The 25,760-nt window shown below is 46.8% G+C and overlaps 1 protein-coding gene across 4 annotated transcripts in view; it reads right to left on the bottom strand.

The window, feature by feature from the left end:
• WDR26 (WD repeat domain 26) overlaps positions 1 to 25,760 on the bottom strand; it is a 702,982-nt gene that overhangs the window by 276,024 nt on the left and 401,198 nt on the right. For all 4 annotated transcript variants that reach the window (XM_086927969.1, XM_086927971.1, XM_086927970.1 and 1 more), the window contains one exon: positions 18,543 to 18,662. In XM_086927969.1, coding sequence (XP_086784095.1) covers positions 18,543 to 18,662 — 120 coding nt within the window. The remainder of the gene's footprint in view (positions 1 to 18,542; positions 18,663 to 25,760) is intronic.

Consider the following 25,760-nt stretch of genomic DNA (forward strand, 5'->3'; position numbering starts at 1 on the left):
GGATTCTTTTCCGCCTCCGGGCAGCGTGTGTGGGGTTTTCTTTTCAACTTGAAGTTTCCTGTCAGTGAAATGAGAAAGGGGCGGGGAGGGGGCTGGCGCGGAAAAGGCTGCGCCGGGAGCTTGTTGCTTTGTTTTCGGAAAGCGCACGAGTGTTTCCCGCAGTCTTGGCGAGCTCTCTTCGCATTCAGTTTTAAATCTGTGTGCGAGACGTCTTGACTGGTGATGGCGCCGAGAACCTGACCCACATTTGAATGCACCAACAACCCTGATAACCCAGCTCTTTCTCCATTTTCTAAAAATGCCCTAAAGTGTCCTCCTTTTCGTCTTTAGACACGTCTACCCCGAACGCCCTGTCTTTAAATAAAAGATTGTATTGTCGCCTGCTTTTACCTCGCTCTATACAAGCAACGTTTAATTCTGCTCTGTAAGTTACTCGGTGCCTAATTTGACAAAGAATAATAACATTCGGTGCCACCCGAGGCTTACGGGTTTCATTGATGGGATCTGCAGAAGGGTAAACCTGTGTGACGGTATGTTTTGTGTCGGTTGTGGAACGGCAGAGAAAGCACGCAGTGACCTTGCCCAGAGAAGTTTGCCGTGAATCGTCTGCCCCGCTCCCGTGCTGCACCGCCCCCTCTCCAGCTGCCTCTAAGATGGCGCGCCGGGATCGGAAGCCTGCAGCATGCATAACACCGGGGCAACAAACACACGCTGGCGAAGCAGCAGACCCCAGGCGCGCGTCCTCGGCGTTTGTTTGGGTTCGACATTCCAGGGGCTATCAGCCATTTGCTTTCTCTTTCTGCCTATCAGCAGCAGGAGCTCCGAGCCGCACACACAGGAGAAACGGCACTGCGGGAACAGGGCGGCCCAGGCAGCGGTAGGGGGGCGGGAACGGGAGCCGAGGCAGCGGTAGGGGGCGGGAACAGGGCCGGGGAGACACGGAGAGCGGGAGAGGGGGTGGGAACCGGCAAACAAGCATTTAAAAAAAGCAAGCACTCACCTGGACTTCTTTCCGGGTGCCTTCAATGGCGGACCAGACTCGGGGGCGTTCCCGGCGTCGCGTGACGTCGGCAAAAGCCAAAGAATGTCGGGAACGCCCCCGTGTCTGGTCCGGCATTGACGGACAGGCCCCTCGTCCAATGGCAAGGCTCCATTTACGGAGCCAGCCAATGAATGACGAGGGCCGAGCCAAAGCACACTACTATTCTCATCAGGTTTTCGCCTGCGCGAAAAAGCTGCGCAGAAAGCGCAGCTTTCGCCAGGCAAAACCTAAAGAGTCCAGGCAAATCCCAAAGGAATTATAGAGGCACAAACGACACAGCAAATGCTCTCTATAGTGGCAGCATGGGAGGGAAGTTAGGCATATCAGAGGGTAGTGCTAAGCATTTATTGCACACACAAAGGCAGTAAGTGAGACAAACAAATCTGACACCATTTTATAAAAATAGCACATATTTTATATGAATTTAGATACCAAGATCATCGGAATCAGGTAAGTACTTTAAGTTATTAATTTTTACAGTTCTAAAAAGTGGACAGTGCAATTTCTGAAACGGTAATGTTATCCTATGGAGTGAAGGCATATACTGCATAAAGGTACTTGACAGCAACTTATGGGACCAAACTCCTGGACTTAAGAGGAGTAGGGGGCAAGTTCAAAGGTCACACCAACAGATCGCCTCGGGAGGCTCGGAGCGTCTGGGTGCAGAGGGGTGTTATGGCATTGGTTGTACAATTCCTTTTAATGGAAAAACGCTCTGGGTGCAAAGAGTTTGTTAGCTGGGAATGGGAGACCAGTCAGGCTGAACCAACATGGGGGCTCAGGTCTCACTAAGCTCGGGGGACATGGGGACACGTTTGGTCCTCTTTTCAGACCAGGGCATTCAGGTGCAAATGTTTCGGGATTTCATCAGGTTTTCGTCACCAGAGACTCTTGCAGTAGAGGGGGCCTATACAAAGACGCTGCAGGCATCGTCGGTGAGTCAAATGTGGGCAAACCCAAGGTGGGATTGGTCTCTGGAGGGTCGGGGGAACTCCTCTGGCCACTTCTACTCAGGATAGGGGCACAGGTAAAGTTACGCTTTTCCGAATCATGTTTGCGGTGGTCTAGAGTCCTCACAGTTCTTTTGGAGTGCCTACAGGATGCAGGGCAGCAGCTTAGCTTCTCCATGGGAGTTCCTGGATCTTTGCTGAAGGGAAGCAGTCCTCCCAGGCTTTTAGAGGCACAGCAGCTGAATGAAGAGACTGCTTTAGTGCAATATGCCGGGAACAGCAGACAAGCCGGCAGGGTTGGTGCCAAGTCAGTTTATTCTCCACAGTTCTTGCTCCTCGCAGCTCTCAGTCTCCTTAAATCAGCAGGAATCCGATTTCCTGGAGCTAGGGGCTCCAGTAAACACTTGATTTAGGGGCATTAGGGAAGTGTAGGGTATTCGTCAATGGGATACTTACCCCTGGGGTTACTACACCTGCATAGGACCACTTCCTGTGGGAAGTGGGCATAACCCTGTCCTGGAGTTCATAACTCTGCAATCATCAAGACAGCAGACTTAAATTTTGGATCCACATCAGGTAGCCTACCGTAGGGGTGGAACTAGCCTGAGGATGGACACGCCTCGGACTACTAATTTTCCCATCCGTCCTGGCACCATATAGGCCTGGGTCGAGGGGGCGGGACGGGGAGGTTAGCCAGATTTGCATACCAAATGTGTTAGGTTCTTTGAAGCTCCATTCCTTGGAATGCTTATTTACCAGTCTTCCTGGGGGTCAGAAACTGGTCTGTGGTGGCAGGCTGGACTTGACCAGTCAACCAGTACACTAGAGGGCTGGTAGTTTTCAGGGAGTACCTCAAAGGTACCCATCACTGGATTCAGTGTGGGATTATTAATACGAGGTGTCTGATACCAAACCATATGTTTCAGTGATGTCATTATGTACCTGGGGAACTCGTTTTGACAAGTGCCCAGTACATACCTTAAGATGGCTTACCTGCTCACTTGCAATATACAGTAATAGAACTAGACATTACAGGGGCATATTTGCTCCTGCATAGATGTCCTCATATAATATATAATGCACCCTGCCTTAGAGCTCAAAAACCTGCTGTAGGGGGTGACTTACATATATTAAATGTATTGACTAATAAAACAGGTGTGTGCCAGGTCATGTTTCCACTCATGGTTTGCACCATGTCACACAGTCCGCAATGGCAGTCTCTGTGGAATTTGTGTGCGGGTCCCTTAGGGTGACAAAAGAAATGCTGCAGCCCTTAGGGACCCTATTTAGCAATCATGCCCTAGCTACCTGGGGTACCATTTACTAGGGACTTACAGGGGTGTGAACGTCCTTAGCCAATTGCAGCACAATTAAACACCTTGTTTTTGGGAAGAAGCACTGGCGCGCAGGTCTGGTTAGCAGGCCTCAGTACACTGTCAGAGTCGAAAATCAGCTTCTAGTAGCTAAAAAGGGGCAAAAGTGGGGGGGATAACTGCAACAAAAGCCCAGTTTCCTACAATGGGTCTGGTACAGAGGGTGAAGAAAATGGTATCGATATCAGAGTCTGTTGTGGCGCTGATCCTGAAGACTTTGACGGCATCATGCTTGGAGTAGGAGCCCAAGTGACTGGCGGCAAAGGTAAGAAAGGTGAGATCGGCGCTGGATGGCAAACCCCTGAAAGTAAAATCCATTGAACTATGGGGTCAGTGGGTGCACCAGAGAGGGACCATGGACTTTCTGAAGGGGTCATACATCACATTGAAGAATACTGCTGGATCCGTCCCCGGAGAAGAAAACTCTGGGGCCTGTGAACGGGTAAAGTCTTGGATTGGCAACACAGGAGCTGCATCCTCCATGGAATCTCACACTAGTTCCTGATCCGATGGAGATAGTTATGATGAGGAGGGAGACCTTGGTGACTTACTTTTAGATGAGGGATGTAGTCCTGCATTTTTTTCTTCGACAAACTTGAAAGCGGTAGGGACTCCGGCATCTTTGATCTCGGCCTGGCCCATCGTCGTCCTATAAGTTTGTCCCATGCAACGAGCATCTTTTACTCCCCTTTCGTTTATGGCCTTGGGGTGCATCTTTCGCAGGTCTTGATATTGTGGTTAGGCATTAAAGACAGATTTCATGGGGATCTGTAATGGACATTTGTCTGTCAAAATCCTTACACAGTTTTAAACCAGACAGTTTGAGAAGTGATATAATGGAATAAACTGCACCTGATGAAAAACAGAGAAAGGGTATTGGCAAACTCCTGAGGAAGTACAGATTTGCATCAACATCAGGAAAAAAAAGACAGTTCTAAGACATCAGGGGTCATATGTGAGACTAATGTTTAATGACTGTAGAGCTTTGTCTACGAGCCTTCCAAACAGGTTTTCTCCACTGAAAGGTGTATCCTTGCTGTATTTCCGAAAAGAAGTGGACCACAGTCAACCCTAGCAGCACAGCCATCTAAATTAACACTATCCTCTACCTCCACAATGTCATCCATCATAGTTGTTGAGGCCACCTCAAACTCTCATACAAGACATTTTGCCTCTTGTTTCTTATCTGCTGGAAGCAGGTCAGGTGAACAGCCATATCAGCCAACATCAATGTCATAAAATCTGAGCTATTAACTGATTTTATCTAACTACACATCAGGTTTTGACTTGCTTACTAAAGCTGCCTATTTTTCTCCCCTCCCTTTCTAGAGGTGTTGTACACTGGGATGACAATCAGCAGGACAATGTCCAGTGAGACATGCTGGGAAAATTACTGACTGCCTAGTATTTCTAATCAAGGCGAGGTACCATCGAGGAGAAAGAGGTTAGGACCTGCATTTTTTTAATTCTTTCCTGCTATATAAAATGGATGATTGAATACACTTTATGGTAACCTCCTCAAAATCAAAGGAAACAGTCCACTTATGTCACTGACAATGGTATCTCAGAACGTTCTGATAGTCTTTGCATTAGAAAATGACATTGAATTATATCAAGGGTGTGTTTGTTCTGTACTTGATGATATTAGGAGGTGTATGTTCTGCAGTTGCACAAGTTATGTAGTCATCCCACTCAAAGGCCTTCTTGCTAGTTCCAAAAGCGCTCCGTCCTTACGCTCATCGGTTGAATCCATGTCCACTTGCAGTTTTGGCAGCATAAACTGTTAGTGCTACAGGCAAAGGCAACTGCAGAGCGTGTGTCTGTGTAATTGGATGTTGTACTGTGACTGCTGCAGGTGGAAATTTAATATTTGTCCTAAGGTATGTTGTAGGCAGGATAGAGATCTCTCCAGTGTGTCTTCTTCATCCCCATGGTCATGATCAGGGTGCTATGGTTGATTTTGCTCAATCATACTTGTCTTCGTTCTTATAGTCAACATGGAGTTGTATTGGCTGAATTGTGGGGCCGATCGGACCTTCATTCTGAGATTTACCATTAGTGTCTAGGAGTGCAGCAGAAGCAGACTGGAAGAAGTTGCTGAAGTTAGCTTTCCTACAAGGTTCATAACTTCTTTAGATTTAGTATAAAATGACTTAAGGTTTTACTATCATTGGTCTTGTGATTCAGTTCAAGGCAATAGATGCAATCAGAAGGAGAATAAAGTATTTTTACACATGAACTGAAAGGATCAAAATAAACAGATGATTCCATTATGATACATGCAATCTCTAAGTAACCTAAACAGCTTTCAAAGCCATAGTCCTAAATAAAGGTGCCTGAAGGTTGGTTCCCAGTGAAAGGGAGGCTGAATGTACGAAGAAAAAAAAAAAAAACCCAAAAAAAAAAAAAAAGGATTCTGAACTCTGAAAAGTATTTACTTCAAAATGCCACATGGTAGACAAGGATTAGTTACTTACCTGTAATCCTCGTTCTCATACAGGGGTATACTCAAAGCCATAATCTATGAATAATCCCCACCCACGTGCGGGATTCCGGAGTATATAGAAAATACACATATACACACACACACACACACACATATATATATATATATATATATACACATATACACACACACACACACACATATATATATATATATATATATATATTCACTGAAAAACATAGGTTTCACACCAGTTATAGTTAGGAATTAGCATTTAAAAAACCTATTAAATTCACTGAAAAAACCATAGGTTTCACACCAGTTATAGTTAGCTGGAAATTTTTTGTAAAAGTTTCCAATCTCCGTTGTGCTTGGCTTCCATATGTTTTGCAACAGTGTTGTTTCTGTCCTTATTTACCATTGCCCTTACATGTTCAAGGATCCTTTTTTTTAGCTCGCACTTTGTGCTGCCTATGTATTTCAAGGAGCAAGGACATTCGATCACATATACAACGAATTCAGTCTTGCAAGTTATCAATTGTTTGAGCACCCATGATTTGTTATTTGGGAGTATTACTTCTGTTTTATTGACCGCAATTTGACACACCTTGCACTGTTGGAACTTGATGAAACCTTTCGTTTTTAGCCACTGAATGCCCTTCTTTTCATGATCTTGGTGATGACTATGTACTAGTCTATCTCTCAAGTTCTTAGCACGTCTGAAAGTGACACTTGGGTGTTTTCCCATTATTTCTCCAGTTGTTTGATCTAGTTGAAGCAATTTCCAATTCTTTCCAAGGATGCTTACAATCGGTTTTGATTCTCTCGTATGATTTATGATGAGTCTCACCTTTGTTTCTTCTGGATGTGTGGTGTCTATGGATGATGTGCATTTCCGTTTTGTTTCTAGTGCATCATCTCTTTTCTTCTCATTGGCTCTTTTCCAACATTTTTTAAGAACTCCTTCTCTGTAGCCACGTTGCATAAATTTCTTTGCCATTTCGCAACTGTTGGTTTCCCATTCATGTTCCTCGGAACAGATTAGTCGTAGCCTTAAGAATTCCCCATACGGGATGTAATCTTTTACTGATGATTTGTGGAAACTGTCAGCATGTAGAGTTGAATTTGTGGACGTCTCTTTTCTATGTAGTGTGTTTTCCAGTTTATTGTTGTTGATGTAAATTTCTGTGTCCAGGAATATTGCTTTTTCACGACTGATGTTGTACGTGAACCTTATGTTGGCATCAGTTGAATTTAAGATTTTAAAGAATGCTTTAAATTCCTGTGCCGACCCATCCCACACTATTAAGAGATCGTCATGGTATCTCATCCATTTCGCTACTTTGACATGTTGGTCATAGTCAGGTCCTGCAAAACCTCTGTATGACCGCAAGGATCAGAGGGAGTGGTGGAAAAGCGTACAGCAATGTCTGCGACCATCTGATCAAAAGTGCATTCCCCTGTGATCCTTGCTGCGGGAATCTGGACGCGAAAATTGGGCATTTTGAATTTGCCGTGTCTGCGAACAGATCGATGTCTGGCACTCCCCAATGCCGAAAAATGTCCAGAGCAACCTAGTCGTTTAGCACCTAAATGAGCGCTTCTACTAAGTCTCTACTGAGAACATCTGCCTGCACGTTCAGGGTTCCTGGAAGGTGGACAACTACGATCGTGAGACTCCTCGCCAGAAGCCACTTCCATATAGTCTGGTACTCCAGAGACAGGACCCTTGACCTGGTACCTCCCTGCTTGTTCAGATAGTACATTGTAGTTATGTTGCCTGTCTGAATCTGAATGGAACTGAACTGGAGAGACGGGTACAGAGACTTGAGAGCCAGATGGACTGCCCTTAGCTCCAGGAAGATGATGTGATAACTTTGCTCTGTCTCGGACCAGAGACCTTGTACCTGAAGCTGGCCCAAGTGAGCTCCCTAACCCCGCAGCGAGGCATCTGTAACAATAGTCTGGGTCGGCAGGACCTGGTAAAAAGGGACCCCTTGTAGATGGTGCAACTGTTTCATCGACCATTTGATGGAGTCCCTGGCAGCCGGAGGAGGAGACACAATCTTCTCAATGGCCTGACAGCTGCATCCACTGATCTTCGAGGGACTGCTGCAGAGGCCACATGTGAAGTCTGCATTGGGCACAGTGAAGATGCATGAGGCCATTGATCCCAGCAGAGAGGGGGAGGGGAGGGGGAGGGGTGGGGGGGGGGGGGAGGACGAATTTTAGCCGAACGGAAGTACTCGGTACTGATAGTGCTGCTAAGACACCTGGAAAATGAGGAATTTGCGGTGCTCCACCTGCAGGTCGAAGGCACACATCCAGTCCCCCTGGTGTACATGTGGAAATATCTGGTGCAGGGCTAGCATCCAAAATTTCTCTTTCCTTATAAACCTGTACAGCAGGCGCAGGTCGAGGATAGGTCTGTACTCTTTGGCTACTCCGCTTTTTGAACCAGGAAGTATTGTGAGTAAACCCCTTGGTTTCGCTGGTGAAGAGGGAACTCTTCTATGGCTTTCTTGGAGAGATGAGTATACCTCGCCTTGTAACAGTAGCGGAAGGCACTTTATTGTGGAGGAACTTGGGGGGGAGGGGACTTGAACCTCAGCAAGTAAGGAGTAGTTTCTGTCCTGTAACTCCAGTTCTGTAGTAGGGGTATCTCTGTTGTAGTCATAATCTAGTGAATAGTCCCGCCCATGTGCGTGGACCCGGGAGCAATTAAAAATAAGCTCTTAAGTTGTAAAAAAAAATGCAGAACTGCAAAGACACTTAAGAGAGAATTTAAAGACAGATAATGCAGCCTATATCCACAGGCTACACTGTCCAGTACTTCAACTAGAAATTCCACCAAAAATCCACACAAACAGCACAGCTTGCCCAGTTTCCTCCACAGAGAAACTTGCCTCTACCAGCAAAAGCCTCTGGAATGATAGCGAGGAAGGTATGGACAGACAAGCCCCATAGGCTGCCATTATGTGGCTCAAACAGGATACTGTGCCTTTAAGAGAACTCTCCAGGACTTCTCCCAGTATCCCCGAATGCCCATTAGGTCCCTTTTACTTTCAGTTCTTTTTGACACGCCAGACCTGTAGCATTCCTTACATGAATATCTTTCTCCACCGGGGAGGAGGGCGGGCGCTTATGACTATAACAGAAATACCTCTACTACAGAACTGGAGTTACAGGACAGAAACTACTCCTTCTGTAGTAGGGGATCTCTGTGTATAGTCATAATCTAGTGAATAGAATGGCAAGCCCATCCCCACACCATAGAGGCGGAGAATAAAGAAATAACACCACTACTGTGCGAACAGATTTCGCAGCAAAGCCTGCCCAACCTGAGCATCTGTCCTGGCATCAGTGTCCAGACAGTAATGCTTAGCAAAGGTGTGGACCGACTTCCAAGTGGCGGCCTTGCAGATTTCTGCAATTGGAACATTACGCAGCAAAGCAGTCGTGGCAACTTTGCTTCTGGTGGAATGAGCCTTAGGTTTAACTCCTAAGGTCTTATTAGCCTTTTGGTAGCATAATTGTATACAGGACACAATCCATCTAGAAATGGACTATTTGGAGGTAGCAAGACCAGTCCTGACTGATCCATAATTGATAAACAATTGGTCTGACCTACAAATATCTGGTTTTATCCAGATAAAATTTGAACACCCTCCTAACATCCAGGGAATGTAGAGAACTTTCCGCTGGAGATGAAGGATTCTGAAAAAACATAGGCAAAGTTAAGGTCTGGTTGACATGAAAATCAGAAATAACCTTGGGAAGAAATTTAGGGTGAGTACGCATAACAACCTCAGCAGCATGAAATACAGTATAAGGTTCTTGGCAACCAGTCCTCTGATCCTCCAAGCACTCCTGCAGTGGTCTCATGTGCAGCCGTGCGTGAGGCGTGAGGAAGATACAAGAGGCCATCGACCCCAGTAGAGAAGACACCGTCCTCACTGTTTTAGATGGAGCGGTCATAAGAGCCTGAGCCTTCCAAAGGAGTGATAACCGTCGCTCCTCCGAAGGAGACACGCTTGCTGACCGCGTATTGATGGCGACTCCAAAGAATCGTATGCATAGGACCGGAGTCGGGACAGACTTGGACATGTTGATGCGCAACCCCAGCTTGTTCAATAGAACGCACGTCTTTTGGAAGTGTGCTTGAGCTTCCGAGAAGGAGGAGGCCTTGATCAACCAGTCGTCCAGGTACGGGTAGACCAACAACTTGTTCTTCCGCAGGTGTGCAGCTACTACTGCCATGCACTTCGAGAACGTCCTGGGCGCAGACTTCAGCCCGAATGGCAGTACTGTGTATTGATAATGATTGGCGCTGACCTGGAATCGCAGGAACTTCCTGTGTTTCTGTGCAATGGGCAAATGGAAGTACGCATCCTGTAGGTCTGTATCACAGAGCCAGTCTCCCTGTTGCAGCTGAGGGTAAATCTGCTGCAACAACAGCATGCAAAATCTCTCTGCGAATCCACTTGGTTGCTTGCCGCAAGTCCAGAATGGGCCTGAACTCGTTCTTGTCCTTCTTGCGAACCAGAAAGAACCGTGAGTACAGACCTCTTCCCCTTTGAGGCAGAGGTACGTCTTCTATCGCCCTTCTCCTTAATAGGATGTCGGCCTCTGCCTGGAGCTCGCGCAGCTGAAACTGCAAGCTCACCGGCGGAATAGCTGGAGGCGGGCTGGTGAACCGAAGACTGTATCCATTGCAAACAATATTCAGCACCCACTTGTCCGGAGTAATTTTTCTCCACCTTGCCAAAAAAAATTGAACGCTTCCCCCCCACCGGAGTGGGTAACAGATGTAGGGAAAGAAATCTCTCAGGGCCTAGACCCAGCCGGGCCTTTGGTCGCTGCTGCGGACTGTTGGCCTCCTCTGCCCCTCTGGCGCTTCTGGAAGGGCTTCTGGAACTGCTGCTGTTGCTGCTGACCCGAAGCCTGCCCTCGCCCTCTGCCTGAAGCTCCAAACAGTCTCTGGAACGGGCGGTAGTAGTTCTTCTCAGGCTTCTCTAACCAGACAGCCGTCAGGGTTTTGGCTTCTGCTTTCATACGGGCCATATTATCGTCCGCATGCTTTCTGAACAGGGTTTCCCCCGAGAAAGGCAGATTGGGCACCCGCTGTTGTGCCTTCGGCTTGAGTGAGGTGAGGCGAAGCCAAGCGTGACGCCGTTGGTTGATGCAGTGGAAGTATCCATGCGCCGCCAGGAGAGATACATCAGCAGCCACACTGATGATCTGGTTCGACACCATCATCCCCTCATTTAATATCTCCAGAAAGTCCTCTTTCTTGTCACGAGGGAGGAGCTCAGCGTACTGCTGGAGGGACTCCCATAGGGCACAATCGTATCGCCCCTGCAGAGCCCCGGCACTTGCGGCCTTCATGGTCGTAAATGCCGTCCCAAAGACCTTTCTGCCCGCCGAGTTCAGCCACCGGCTGTCCTTATCAGGCGGTACTGTTGAAGAAGGAGTGGTGGCATGCTGCTTCTTAGCCGCTGTCACAATGACTGAGTATGGTGTCGGGTCCATCCGAAGAAAAGCCGGGTCAGATTCCGGAGCCCGGTATTTCTTGAGGAGCCTGGAGGAAGTTGCCTTCGTCACCGCCGGAGTGCGAAACAACTCCGTGGCGGGCTCTACCAATCCGGGTACCAACGGCAGCAGCGGTCGAGACAGATGCTTCTTGTGGAGCGTCTCGAAGATCACAGACGTCGTAGGTGTTGGCACCGTCACCATAATCCCTAGCTTAGCCGCACCACTTCCTGGAAAGAGACAATGTCATCAACGGGCGACACCCTCGTCCCTGGAGACTCCGACAGCGTCGGCGAATATTCCCTGGTGGACGAACCCAGGCGGGATCTGGATCTGCGCCTCCTGTGGCGTCTTCTAGAACAAGATGACGACCGGCCACGGCTCCGCGATCTCCCTCTCCGGCCGGAGCGCAATCTTCTCGGCCGATCTGCAGGCCTTGCAGGAGCAAGCGATGGCGGCATGGCGCCTCGGCTGAGGAGTCCCCTTAGGCGGCGTTGGAATCGTGGCAACGAGGCCGTCCGGGGTGGAGCCACAGGTGGAGGAACGGAAAAAAGAGGCAGTGGCAGAAGTTGAGGTGGAAGTGACCGACGAGGAGCCGGCCCATGAGGCGGTGGTGGAGGCGGGGTGGGGTTCCGCGGAGGCGGACCCTTCGGCACAGGACATGGGGTAGGCGACCTAGGTTTAGTAGGTGTATACACCACTGAGTACACCGAGCCCGGGAACTTTGGTTCACCATCGTCGCCAAGGAAAAAGACAATCGGCGACCTCCTAGCGTCAGGACTCCTCCTGCGCTTTCTTGGCATCAAAGAATGCCGCCTCGACGTCGAGTAACGTCTTCTCGATGTTGACCGGTGGCACCTCCTCGACGGCGAACGCCTCCTCGACAGCGAACGTCTCCTCGACGGTGAACGCCTCCTCGATGACTAGGATCCCCTCGACGCCGACCTTCTCCTCTTCGCCGACGGCGAACGGCGGTGTTGCCTCGACGGCGAGCGCAGACGTCGGGCCTTCTTTTGACGTTGATGACTCGACGAGGACGTCGACTATGCCGTCGACGGTGGTCTGTTCAGCTCCCTCGACGCCAATCGTCGACGCCGCTTCTCCCCAGAGCCCCAGGGAGATGGGGAACAGACTGCTGTCATCCCCCTCAAAGACGTAGTCGACGCAATCGACGCTGGCGGAGTATGGGGACGCTTGCTGCACTTCCTGCCCCTGGGGAGCCCCCCCAGAGGCCTTAGCATGGGCAGATGAAGCATGCCCTGACCCACCTTGTGCCTTCTGAGGTCTGTCCTCGAGGCCTTGGAGCCTGATCTTCATCCTCTCTCTCAGGGTCCTGGCAGAGAAGGTTTGGCAGATGTCACACTCCTCTGGGACATGAGAGGAGGGACGGCAGACGATGCACACTCCATGTGGGTCGGATTTGGCCTTCTTCCTATCACACTCTGGGCAATTGTCAAATAAGCCAGGCATTTTGACAATACAGGGCACCCACAGGGAAGAAAAAAGGCTTAGTACTTAATAAAAAAAGCACTACACACAAGAAAAAGTGAAGAAAAATCACCAAATGAACCCTTGAAAGGGAGAGCTCAATGCTCCAGGGTCCTGCATGCAGGAGCCGGAAAAAAGAACTGAAAGTAAAAGGGACCTGCTGGGCATTCGGGGATACTGGGAGAAGTTCTGGAGAGTTCTCTTAAAGGCACAGTATCCTGTTTGAGCCACATAATGGCAGCCTATGGGGCTTTTCTGTCCATACCTTCCTCTCCATCATTCCAGAGGCTTTTACTGGTAGAGGCATGTTTCTCTGTGGAGGAAACTGGGCAAGCTGTGCCGTTTGTGTGGATTTTTGGTGGAATTTCCAGTTGAAGTACTGGACAGTGTAGCCTGTGGATAAAGGCTGCATTATCGGTCTTCAAATTCTCTCTTAAGTGTCTTTGCAGTTCTGCATTTATTTTTGACAATTTAAGAGATTATTTTTGATTGCTCCGGGGTCCACGCACATGGGCGGGACTATTCACTAGATTAGGACTATACACAGAGATCCCCTACTACAGAACCATGCTGCACAATATTCATCACCCATCTGTCTCTTGTTACGGTTTCCCTCTCTTCTAGGTGAAAAGCAATACTCCCTCCTACTGGAGAGGCGAACGTTTGCGGAGGAAGCTATGTCTCACTGTTTTGGAGGCTGCTTGGAGGATGACTGCTGTTTATTGTCCCCCTTCCTCTGCCAGGACGCTTCTGCTGAAATTGAGACCTCTGCTGGTTTTGGGAGGACCATTGAGGGGTTTGAACCCTCTGCTGGAAGGGGCGCTTGCCGTTTTAATGGAAGAGTTTATGAAACTCCTTCCGTTTCTCTAGTCCAACTGCATTGCCAGTGTCCAGCTCAGTCTTCATCTTTGTCATCTCCTCATCAGCATGAGAGCCGAATAAGGAGGAGCCGTTGAAAGGCAGGTCAAGGATCCTCTTTAGGGCATCTGGTTTAAGACCTGTGAGGCACAACCATGCAGTGAGCCGCGAGCAGATGCCGTGGAAATGACCTGGTTTGCTACTAACGATTCAGAAAAGGGGGTGGTGATGAACAGAGTGTCTGAATTAAACAGACCACTCTTACCCAGTCCAAAGATCAGGGCTTGATCCATCACCGTTATTTATCTCACTGCCCCATCCCAGCTCAGAACCTGGCTATATGCAAATCAGTCTGTCCCTGGCCCAGTGCATCATGGGAACAGGGCAGACTAAACTACCAAGCCAATTCTTCACCAGAAAGGAGACAAGCTACCGGGGACCGGTTTCTGGCATTTCAGCAGTCTTCGGCCCGGCTTGCTTGAATCCTGATGGAGCAGTGAGAAAGGGACTCATGTCTGAGTATACCCTGCCACACCTATAGTGGCCAAAAACGATTCAGAAAAGGGGGTGGTGATGAACAGAGTGTCTGAATTAAACAGACCACTCTTACCCAGTCCAAAGATCAGGGCTTGATCCATCACCGTTATTTATCTCACTGCCCCATCCCAGCTCACAACACCATCAGGATTCAAGCAAGCCGGGCCGAAGACGGCTGAAATGCCAGAAACCGGTCCCCGGTAGCTTGTTTCCTTCCCAGTGTAAGAATTGGCTTTTGTAGTTTGGTTTGCCCTGTTCCCATCATGCACTGGGACAGGAACAGACTAATTTGCATACAGCCAGGTTCTGAAACTGGGATGGTGCAGTGAGCTAAAAAACGGTGTTGGATCTAGCCCTGATCTCTTGACTGGGTGAGAGTATTCTGTTTAATTCAGAGACTCTGTCCCTCACCACCCCTTGTTGTAAATATACTGGTTTGCTACTAAGCCACCCTCCTGCAGGAACTCTTGGAAGTCCTGTTGATCTTCTTTGGGAAGCTTGACAGTAAACCTAGCCAGGGAGTCCTAAAGAGACTGGTCGTAGCGCCCTAGAAGGGCTGATGCACTTGCTACTTTCATAGATGATGCGGACGTGCTACACATCTTCCTGCCACAAGAGTCCATTTGCTTACTGTCCTTTTCTGGGGGGACTGAAGCTGATGAGGCTGAGGAGTGCGCCTTCCTGGGAGCTGCCACAATGACTGAATCCGCAGGAGGATCTGACCTAAGGAACAAGGGGTCTTGACCTTGAGCCTTCTATTTCTTTGCGAACTGACCCCACTGTGGCAGGGGTGAGGAACGTGGCCATAGCTGGTTCTATACAGCCTGGTAGCAGAGATCTGGGGGCTGCACGAAGGTGAAATGTCTCAAATATGACTGAAGTAGGGACCACAGGAGTATACAAACTGATATTCAGTTTCTTAGCTCCTCTGCTAAGCACGTCAGAGAAAGTCCCAATGTCATCAATAGGAGACACCCTTGAAGGTGGTGAAGATGAAAGGGATGGTGAGTAGTCCCGAACAGAAGACCTAGTGGAAGAAGACTAGGTGGATGATCTTCTGCGCCTCCTCTTGTGTGCAGGTTCGTGGCGCGAGCTGTGACGACCTCTTGACTGTGATCTGCGTGTGAAAGGCGACTTTGAAGGTTTCTTGGGAGCGCCTCTTAGGGTCTCTTGATGTTCTAGAGGGTGAGTAGGTCTGCGAGTAGTCCGAGCCCGGACTTCTGCTGTCTCAGCCACCATGGTGACAGACCGAAAACCTCCTTTTCTCCAGCCCTAGGAGATCTTTCTGGAGAAATGTGCACAATATGCAACCCTGGTGATGTTGAATGGGCTCTTGACGTCAATCGTGATCTCGACGTTGAATTGCGTCGGGTCTCCTCAGTGGCCGCTGCAGTATTTTCCCTAGATGTCGAATGCCTTGCCGTCGATAAGGTTTGAGCCACCTTCGCCGTTGTTCTGAGCGGCGATCGGCTGTGAGAACGCCATCCTCTTCTCGACGTTGGTCTCGACGTCAATCGCCCGCGGTGATGGGACGACCTCAACCTCACATGGCGTCTTGATGACATAGAGGTCCTAGACGTCTATCGCCTCGACGTCGAATGCCTCAACCATGCTCTCTACGTCGACAGTATGCCCACTGGTGGCATGGTCTTCGCTGGCGAGTCTCGACGCCGACCCTCTTGAGGGCGGTGGAGAATGCCTCCACGTTGACGGAAGCCTCGATGTCAACAGGGCGTTAACAGGTCTCTCTGGACCCACAGCCTTCGAGCCTCGACGCAGACTTACTGGCATGCGGCGGAGGGTCTCGACATCTAGACGATGACTTGTCACTCAACGCTGAAGAGTGCCTCTGCCTCTTCGACGGCGATCTCAACGTAGACGGCCAACATTCTGTAACCTGCTTCTTACTGGAATCAGGGGAGGTAGAACGCAGTTTTCGAAGTTGCTTGCTGGAAGAAGGGGCCCTGATGTCTCCACGACCACCGCCATGACTGCTTCTATCCTTCTCCAGCTGGGCATGAAGCTTTATGCGTTCTCTGTCACGCAGAGACCTTTTTAAAAACTTCTGGCAATGATAACACTGGTCAGGGTTGTGTGAAGGAAGACACACAATACACACAGAGTGTGAGTCTGACAGTGCCATTTTCTTGCCACAGAATGGACATTTCCAAAATAAAGCAGGCATTCTGACTGGAAAAAAAATTGAAAAAAAGTCAGAAAACCAATAGAATATACTTCTAGCAATCATGAAATGTCGAATTTTCAAAGAAAATATCGAACATATCAATATCAGTCAAAAAACTGAAGAGCTCAAACTCCAGGATCCTCACAGAAGGAGCCAGAAAGAAGAACTGACTTAACTGTCACCTGTGCTGCATGATAGGAGCAGAGGGTCTTCAGCAGGTATTAAAGACACAGTACCCTAACCCTTGAAAGCCTTAAAGGCAAGGTGTCAGTTTTTTGTCTTTGTTTCAATATTGCTCTGCAACACAGCCTACAGGCAAATGTCTGCAATTACAAGTTTTCCTTGTGGTAATAAAGCATTGGTATATGACAATTCTTCAGTACATGTTATCTTTTCCTTATGGGTTAGGAGGGTATTTGTCTTACAATGCAAACCTATGTAATTTTGGCATTTTTACCATGTTGGAAACATTTTAGTGTGCGGATCTGGGTGCTCAGATCGCCGAGCGTCAAAACGGAACGGAGAGCTCTGGCGAGAATGCATGGAGTTTTGCAGCAATCCATTCATTCAGCCTCTGAATCAATACACTTGGATATGAAAACAATTACAAGAGACTTGTAAAATTTCGGCATACCCACTGGGGTTTAAGGACTAAGTAGGAACTGCAAGTACCATGATTCATAGGGGTAGGTTGCCCCCGTTTGCCACGCCCACTGAGGTGATGCGTTTGAATAAAAGAGCAGATGTCCCACAATACAGTCTGTTGCTGCATTTCATTTGAAATGCTTTTGAGAAAGGACTACCCTTCTGAAACAAATCAAGCCAGCAATTTGTAGATTAGGTGTGCTGAAGGCTGGTATTGCTGGGTCTTCACGTTCAGAAGTAAACCTTCTGGGTGGTCGCTCCCACAGTGGTAACTGTTTGTTGATAAATATATATTTTTTTTCTCTATACTCCGGGATCCGCACATGGGCGGAGATTATTCATAGATTAGGACTTATGATGAGTATCCCCTGGATGAGAATCTAAGGTACAGCGGCCTCTAGGAGTGCTATTGCACCTCACTGGTTGAGCTTGGTGTCTTTACAAATGCAATATTTGGGCTATTAAAGCAAGAGTGTGTTCAGAGTATTTGCAAAGAAATATGAATGTACTCCTAACATATAAACACCAAGGAACGCTCAGATTGACAATGGTGAATGATTCAAGCATGTACACATACAAATAAATCCCAAACTGGAGAATTTTGAAGTGCTAACACTCGAATCACAGGTACTGGAGTAATCTGGTCAACATTTAAGAATTCAACCAGTACCCGAGTAGATCTACAGAGTGATTTGGAAACCATAGGAGGACACAGTAATCCCACACATGCACAGGAGGTTTAGGAAGAGACATGGCTCGAACACCTAATTTGCCAATATAGGTTCTGCCTGTGTTATAAGAACCATCTCGCTTCGGTATGCTTCCGAGCAGCCTATTGACAAGTCAATGTCTTCAGCTGAATGGCATGACAACTTGTTACAAATTCGCCAGATTTCTGGTTTCACACCACGTTACTTAAATCATCAGCTGCTTAGAAGTGAAAAATTGCATCCCAAATAATTAAGTAAATTGAACTGTGCTGAGGATTAAGCTTTCAAAGAGAAAATCATGATTATACAACAAGTTGTGGGTTATCTGAGGAAAAGAACAGAAAGAACAAAAAACATACAAAGTCTGGGTACCAAGCAAATACAAATGGCACAGTGCATGAAGAAGTTTGTCACGGTCACCTATCATTTGAATAACAAGGAACCAAACTAGTGGGAGTAGCTTTCAAGAGGATTGCCACAAACTCAATTCGGGGTAACAATCTATTAAGTAGTGAAAGGAAGATTCCTAGAGAAAGAGAGCGAGAGAAACAGCAACACATTCTAATTCACAATCCCAAAAAATGAGTTGAAAATAATATCCATTCTCCAGTTTTACTGTATCAAGCAATGTTACTTTAGCTTAAAAGCACTTGGCCAAAGATCAGTGGTAAGAGGGAGAAGTGACATAGGAAGTTGACAGAATATATAGAATAGGTGTTTCTACAAAAATAAAACAATACGGTATATAATCAGGTCAAATATTAAGAAGCACTTACACACTGGTAGAACTGACCACGCTGTCCCCCTGTTACAAAACGCTTGCCGTCTGGATTCCAAGCTACGCTTGTTAGGCTGTCTTCATGAGACTGGCTCATTTTTGTCCTCAGTTCTCCAGTCTAAAAGGAAACAAAATATATGAGAGCACCTTTTTATGGTGGGGGAAGAAAGAAAAAGAAGAGGCAGGGGAGAAAGAACTGTAAGAGGGAAAGTCTGAACAATGTTTTGTGCTCTGGGATTTTAGGTATTTAACAACCCAGTGGAAGCACTCATGATTGAAAGTGAACTACTGTACGATAATTAATACATATCTCAAATCAAAGTTGTAAACAAGGGGGAAAAATAGTGGAGCTCTAAGCCGAAGTTTCATTGCATTAGCACAGAACCATTATGCAAGGCTTACAAAATATTTTCTGTAGGTATTAAAAGTAGCATTAGACTCAAATACTTTAATAAATCCAGAGTTGCAGTAATCTAAATAAGTACCTAAATGAACATTATTTCCACACATTAGCTCTTTTCCATCCATATCCCTAATAAGGCTATTTAATGCAGTTTTTAAACACACAAACCAACAGTCAGTGATTTTGCAGGTTCTATAGTTAAGGTACATAGTGAAGATGTTAAGCTACTAGGTAAAACAGACAAAGACTCTAAACAGGACAACCAACCACTCAAGAGCTAATGCAATATTATGACATTTTGTCAGATCAAGACAAAGGGTAAAGATCCTGCTGACATCACGTTCTAACCAAGCTGAGAAGGGTAGAGGATTGCTCTCCTAGGTACTGTGACAATCAATATAAGAGTTTAAAGAAGGATATTCAGAAACTCCGCTTATCCATGAAAGGCTGTAATGAATCCTAAGATAGACAAGAGATGACCTCTTGCAACTCCATCACAAACCTTTCAAACTTCAACAATGGATAAAACCCTCTGCAGACATTTTGATCTCACTTTTAAACATCCTCCTGATGATCTACCACACCATCAGCTTCCTGCTTCCTTTAACCTTTACCCTCTAACCCACTCCTCACATCCCCCACGTTTCCTACTTTCCACCCATCCTCTCCCATTATTACTAGTGAACAGATGCATACTCTCAGTAGACGTTCCAACTCTCCTTCAATGACACTGAATTACACAGACACCCACATCTCACCCTTTTCTCCATTTGTTTGGATGGAAAGGCACCTGCATGTTTTTCCTTCTGAGAGATTCACAATCATCAGAGCACACATGGGGTTGCCCTTGGTTAAAGGATTGAAACTCTGCTGTGCTCTGCAGCGGAGGTGGGCACATACCTTTCAGAGTGACCACTGCACTCTCACCTAGACACTGTGGTTCTAGTGCAATTGACAGCAAGGGACAGGCCTTTTCACTACTGGATTCAGGAAGTAAGCAGGGTCTGTATTGGGACCAGGAAACTCTGGGCAGGGAAGACACTGTAAAGACCTGGGTTGGGGAGCCACCGGCATCGAAGGTCAGGGAACTGGTGTTGGATCAGGAGCAGTCACAGGCTGCAGCTCTTCTTGAGGAAGAGATCCCAATTCTGGCACTGAGGAAACATAGGGGAGCACTTCACTGATTTATTGTTTGACTAGCTGCACTACTCAAAGTAGTGACATCGCATTTCCTTCTGCTTTCGACAGAAGAACTTTTTGCGACTTTGCCCTGAGGTGTGATTTTGTTCTGGCTCTTTAATTGCCCCAAGACTCACTCATGAAGAACCTGACCTCCCTTTCTTTGATGGCTTTGGAATACATGCTCTTGGATGACTTGAATGACTACAGGTCTTGGTCTGAACCCAGGGTCCCAAGACAGATGTGGTTGGCATCTGTGATGGACATTTATACTTCACCATACCCGCAGGGTTTAAAACTTAACGATTTAGGGGGAACATCCCTGCATTGCACAAAAATGTTTCCTGAAATATACAAGAAATAGTTGAATAAAAAAGGTAAATTATGAGGAGATCAATACTCCAGACCTGCATCTATGGCATGGCAAAAAAGTAACTGACAGTGCACCAGTCTGGGGTGCTTTAGGACTACAGTGACACCACATTGGTGTCGCTTCTGGCATGGAGATGGAGCAAGCACCCACTTACGGCAAATGGGACTACTAAAGGTGAAGGAATCCGGAAGAGTTTAGTATTTGTCCTTAAGACTGTTCCATCTTTAAGAACCTTTATAGATCGGTCCTCTATATCAAGACCTGCATGTCATTGATTCCCGTCGGATATGGCGATTATGAAAGCTACCTTCCTTGGCAAGAGCTGCATGCAACAAGAGTGTAGTGGTTCAGAGGGAGGAGCTATAGATCTTCTAAAAAGTGTATCAAGGTGCTAAGCGGGCTACAGAGTGATGAATGAAGGGATGATTTTTTTTAAGGCCTTCCATGAAGTCCTTGATAACAGGAATCTTAGAAATTGACACATGCTCGATATTCTGCCTATAGAATGCTACTGCAGCTTGACGCAGACTAATAGAAGTGTATACTAATCCAACTTTTTGCAAATACAACAAGAATTACTGAGTCCTGCGGAGACGGAGAGATTGTATGTGCTTACCATTGCAATACCAGATAAGCCTTTTCCACTTCGCTGCAAACAGGTGCATGTGGTAGGTCTAAGCACCTCACGCAGGAGCTGCACACACACTTCCAGAACCTTTACTCCTAGACCTCAGGTACCAGACAGCTCGATTCAGTTACCTAACATCCATCTGGATGTTAGGTAACTGAGCTGACCCTGATGTAGAGTCAAAACATCCAGTCTCAGAGGCAGCTTTTTGTGTGGATGAAGCATGAAGTATCAAGCTTGTCTGGCTCACATTAGTGCTACCTGGGTGAGGGTCTTAAACACTTTCCTGATCTATTTCACCACATATGAGATCAGGAAAAGTGGAGGAAAATCATAAGCAAATATCAATGACCAGTTCATTTATAGTGCATTGCCAAAGGACTATGGCTGTGGGTATCAGGAGAAGTTTGGGCATTTTGAATGGTGACGAACAGACAGAGGATGGGCAGGTCCCATTGGCAAACATACTTTGAGAATTTGGGGATTTATGTATCACTTTGACTTGATGTGTTCTATTTAGGTCTGCAAAATCAGTGTCCACCCCTGCATATTATCTGCTAGGAGCTGGAGCGGGTGCCAAATGGCCCAATGCTAGATGCCTTGAAAAGTGCAGACATCTGAGGCAAGCAACTACACCCCTTTTTTCTATCTGTAATAAATCACTGTCATTTTGTCTGTCTTCAGGAGTAATGTTTTGCCTTAGATAAATCTGTAAAAAGCCTTGATAGCTAGGCTGATTGCCATGAGTTCCAGGTAAGCAGTGCAGTAGCTCTGCTCTGGCATCCACGTACCCTGCACAGTCATGTGATTTAGGTGTGCTACCCATTCCACAAGTGAGGCTTTTGTGGTAAATGTCACTTGGGTAAAAAAAAAAAAAGTATGCCCAGCAACGTCTGTTCCACCAGAAGAGGGTGTGTGGAGTAATGGGCTGTACCCAGCCACTCCTGCAAAGGGCACATGTGCAGCCTTGCGTGCATTACCATCAAAATTCATGAATAGACCAGCTTCAAAAGTCACTACTGAGAATAACACAGGAGGACATAGTTTATGAAAAAGAGGCAGCAGATTTTGGAATGCCATCACTCTCTTGGTTGGGGTAAACTTTACCCATGACGGTGTCCAGAAAGAATCCTAGATAAGGCTGGGTGTGTGCTCGGCATTGCTCCTTGCTGCTGCTCTTTACTACTTGGTAATAAAAACAAGGGGAACCAAAGTATCACTAGGGACATGGGGTATTAAAGTATTTCTATCTATACACAATTGTCCCTAACATAAGAGATTATAAAGGTAATAAATAGCCCTCTTCATTTAATGAAAAAAGTATATTAACATAGATTTGCGATGGGTGGCACTGACAAAAAACATGCTCTGTGTTCTTTAGTGAGATTCTCATTAGTGAACAAAGTGATCAACTTGTATATACTATCCGGCTCCATTGTGTACACCGCAGAGTCCTCTTCTCCCGGAACTTAGATCCTGTAGCTCCCTGTCAGCAAGACCCAACTGCGAGTTATGTGTGACACTTCTATTTTTCCCCATGTTATACACCTGCCCCGTCCATTTTTGCCTGTGGGAATCTCCATCAAGAACAGGCATCTCTCCTGTCACTCTGGTAGCCAGGACACGCCACTCCCCACCTGATTTCTAGTGGGGTTCAATTCTTTGGACTTGAAATTCTCAGAGTCCTGATGATCCCACACTGTGTGAAGGGTCCACAACTGTGTTGTCTTATAACACAGACCCTATTTACATTGTGGTATTTGAATAAAAAAAGGCCATCTTGTGTACATGATACACATGCTGATCATTTTATTCACTAGTGTGTATCACACTAAAAAGAGCACCAAGCTTGTTTTCACTAGTACCTGCCATTTAGCTAGGTTAATATATATTTTTCATTCAATGAAGAGCATTGTTTATGACTTAATGTCTTTTAAAAATGCTGCTCCTTATCGGTCAATTGTCTAGGAAAGGAAATCCATGAATGCATCAGTGTGCAAGTGCACAGCCACTACCACTCTGTGACTGTTGTGATCCCAAAAGAAAGCACTTGAACTGGTAGTGAAGTCCATTTCACACAAAACGCAGGTAGTAGGGGTGATCTGGATGTATATGAGTGATGTGGAAGTAGGCATCTTTGAGGCACAGGGCTGCCATGTGTAGGAAACTAGATCTGCATATACTATACCAAAATAAAGTATAGTGTGCACAGAGTCCAGTGGAACTCTAAAGGCTTACAGGTTTGTAAAATATTTAAAGACAATGGGATTAGTAATTACTTTTCAGATTACTCGGGAGCACTTTTTAGATTACTTTCTCTACTTAGTGTGGTATGCCTAGATATCACACTTAGACATTGCCTAGACAAAGATAAGTAAAACTGTTTTGCATTAAGTCACAGTTGCTTAGTGTAAGAAAGTGGCTCTATATATACTGGATTAAAGTAAGGTACAGTGTGTATAGAGTCCCCAATCCCCAGAAGTATGACAGAGGTCAAAGTCAGATATGACCTTACTCTCTAAAGTGGTAGTTTGGTCGAGCAGTAAGGCAATATCAGAGGACAGTGTAAAGCATTTGTTGTACACACTCAGTCAGCAAAAGGTTTCACACACTCAAGAACCAACAGGTATCAAAATATACTTTTCTTAATATGAGACTTCAGGTAATTACTTTGCAGAAAGGCAATAGACTTGGTATGTACAATAGCTACTGTGGTTGCAATTGGCAACACACTTCTAAACACAATTTAACATTGAGCTCAATGGGTTTTTCTACATAAATCCAATTGATACTTTTCTAACCACAGGACTGGATCCTGGATTCAGTCCCGGGACCTAAGCTTTTAACAGTCAAGTAAAAGCGTTTGTTATCCTTGTGATTTTTAAAGAATATAAATGTATTTTCAAAGTTGATAAAAACTTTTCAGTGAAAAACAAGCAATGTTATACTATGGAAGGAAAATCAAGTCACAGGTAAAGTAGATTCTCATTACTTTTGCAATCCAGTACTTGACTCCTAGGTTCAGTACTGGGACCTCTACCCAAGACAGCTAAGCAATTACGTTTTGGTACTTGGTATGATTTTTAAAGACTATTTGTAGTTTGCAAAAATCGACACGTAGAAGAAATTTCACAGAAAATCAGTCAATGGTTTCCTATGGAAGAAAATACTGGTAAGTACAGTTAAGATCACTTTTTCGGTTCAGTACTGGGCTAAAAAGTATATACTGGCTTCTCCCCTGATCACAGGTGAGTACTTCGGCTGATTTTAGGTGAATATTTTAAAGTTTCAAAACTCCACACTTGGAAGAAATTTCAGTGAAAACCAGTCAGTCAACCTATAAAAGGAAAATGAGTTATCAGCTTTAAGGTAAGTACTTGACTGGTAGAGTTAAGGTTCTGAGCATAGACTCGGGGGTCTCCCAGGGTCGGAAAGGTACAGTAGTTAGACCCTCAGAGGCACAGGGGCAGCCGGGTGCAGAGAGAGTAGGCCTAATGCAATCCAATGGAGGTTAGGGGGCCTTTGGTTGGTGGCTGCAAGCAAGCAGGCCCCGCGGCTGTGGGCCTGGTCACTTACTCAAAGCAAGTGGGGAAGTAGAGATGGGAAGTAGTTGCACCTCCAGCGGCACTCAGGCGGCTGGGTGCAGGGTGCTTTTCAACCGTCGGGCACTCAATGTTATCCAATGGGAAAATCAAAAAGTGAACAAAGGCTGCAGGCTCGGGGACGGAGATTCTTCAGGTGAGACCACCATTTTGAGAGGTAAGTTAGGATCTTGGAGTAGAGGTAGGTACCCCAAAGGAAGACACAGAGAGCCAGGGGGCGCCAGGTGCAGGGGTGTCTTTTGGCATCGGGAAATCTTACCCGCAGCTGGTCGCAGTTGGAGGGGTCCCTGGTTCTGAGGCTGCAGGTGTCGTCTGGTTTGTCGAGGAGGGTCTTTGGGCACTGTACTTCGGGTCACAGTCGCCCGGGGGATATCCTCGTGGTCTCGGTTCACTCAGGCACAGGCCGGGTTTGGTGGGTGCAGAGTGGGCTGGATTTGCGGTTCCTGGCTGGCACCAGGGGTATTGCTGTTTGAGCAGAACCACTGCTCCTGGGAGACCCAGTCTTTTGGAAGGTTCAAGGCAGGCAGGTTCTCCAGGGTTTTCGAGGTTGCTGTCCGCAGGAGACGCCGGAGTTTCGCAGGAGCAGGTTCAAGGATCAACAGACCTGTAAGGTTCTGGGGGAAAGTCAGTGGGTGTTGTCCTTTTGTTGGCAGCTGGATGGCAGGTCTCCTTTTCTCTTGTTGTTCTTGTTGCAATCGGGATCTGAGGAAGGAAGGTCCAGGGTCCCCCTAAATACTAAATTTAGGGGGCGTTACAGGTAGGGTAAGGGCAGGGACCAATGGGTCCCTGTCCTGGGTACACACCCTAGCCTGCTCCTCTCCTGTGGGAGGGGGGCAGGAGCATAGCTGTGATTGGGAAGGGCTCCCCATCTTCAAGATATCCGGAGCCTTAGGTCGTGCTTCATCCTCACCTCTCCCACCTGAGGGGTGGAGTTGGCATAGGCTGGCACACTTCCCTTCCTGACGTAGGGTTTCCCGCCAGTCTTCCGACCAGAGTGGGGGTCAGAACTGCTGAGTATTGAAAGTGGTCTT

This window comes from Lissotriton vulgaris, chromosome 6, assembly GCF_964263255.1.
Source record: "Lissotriton vulgaris chromosome 6, aLisVul1.2, whole genome shotgun sequence".
Classification (NCBI taxonomy): domain Eukaryota; kingdom Metazoa; phylum Chordata; class Amphibia; order Caudata; family Salamandridae; genus Lissotriton; species Lissotriton vulgaris.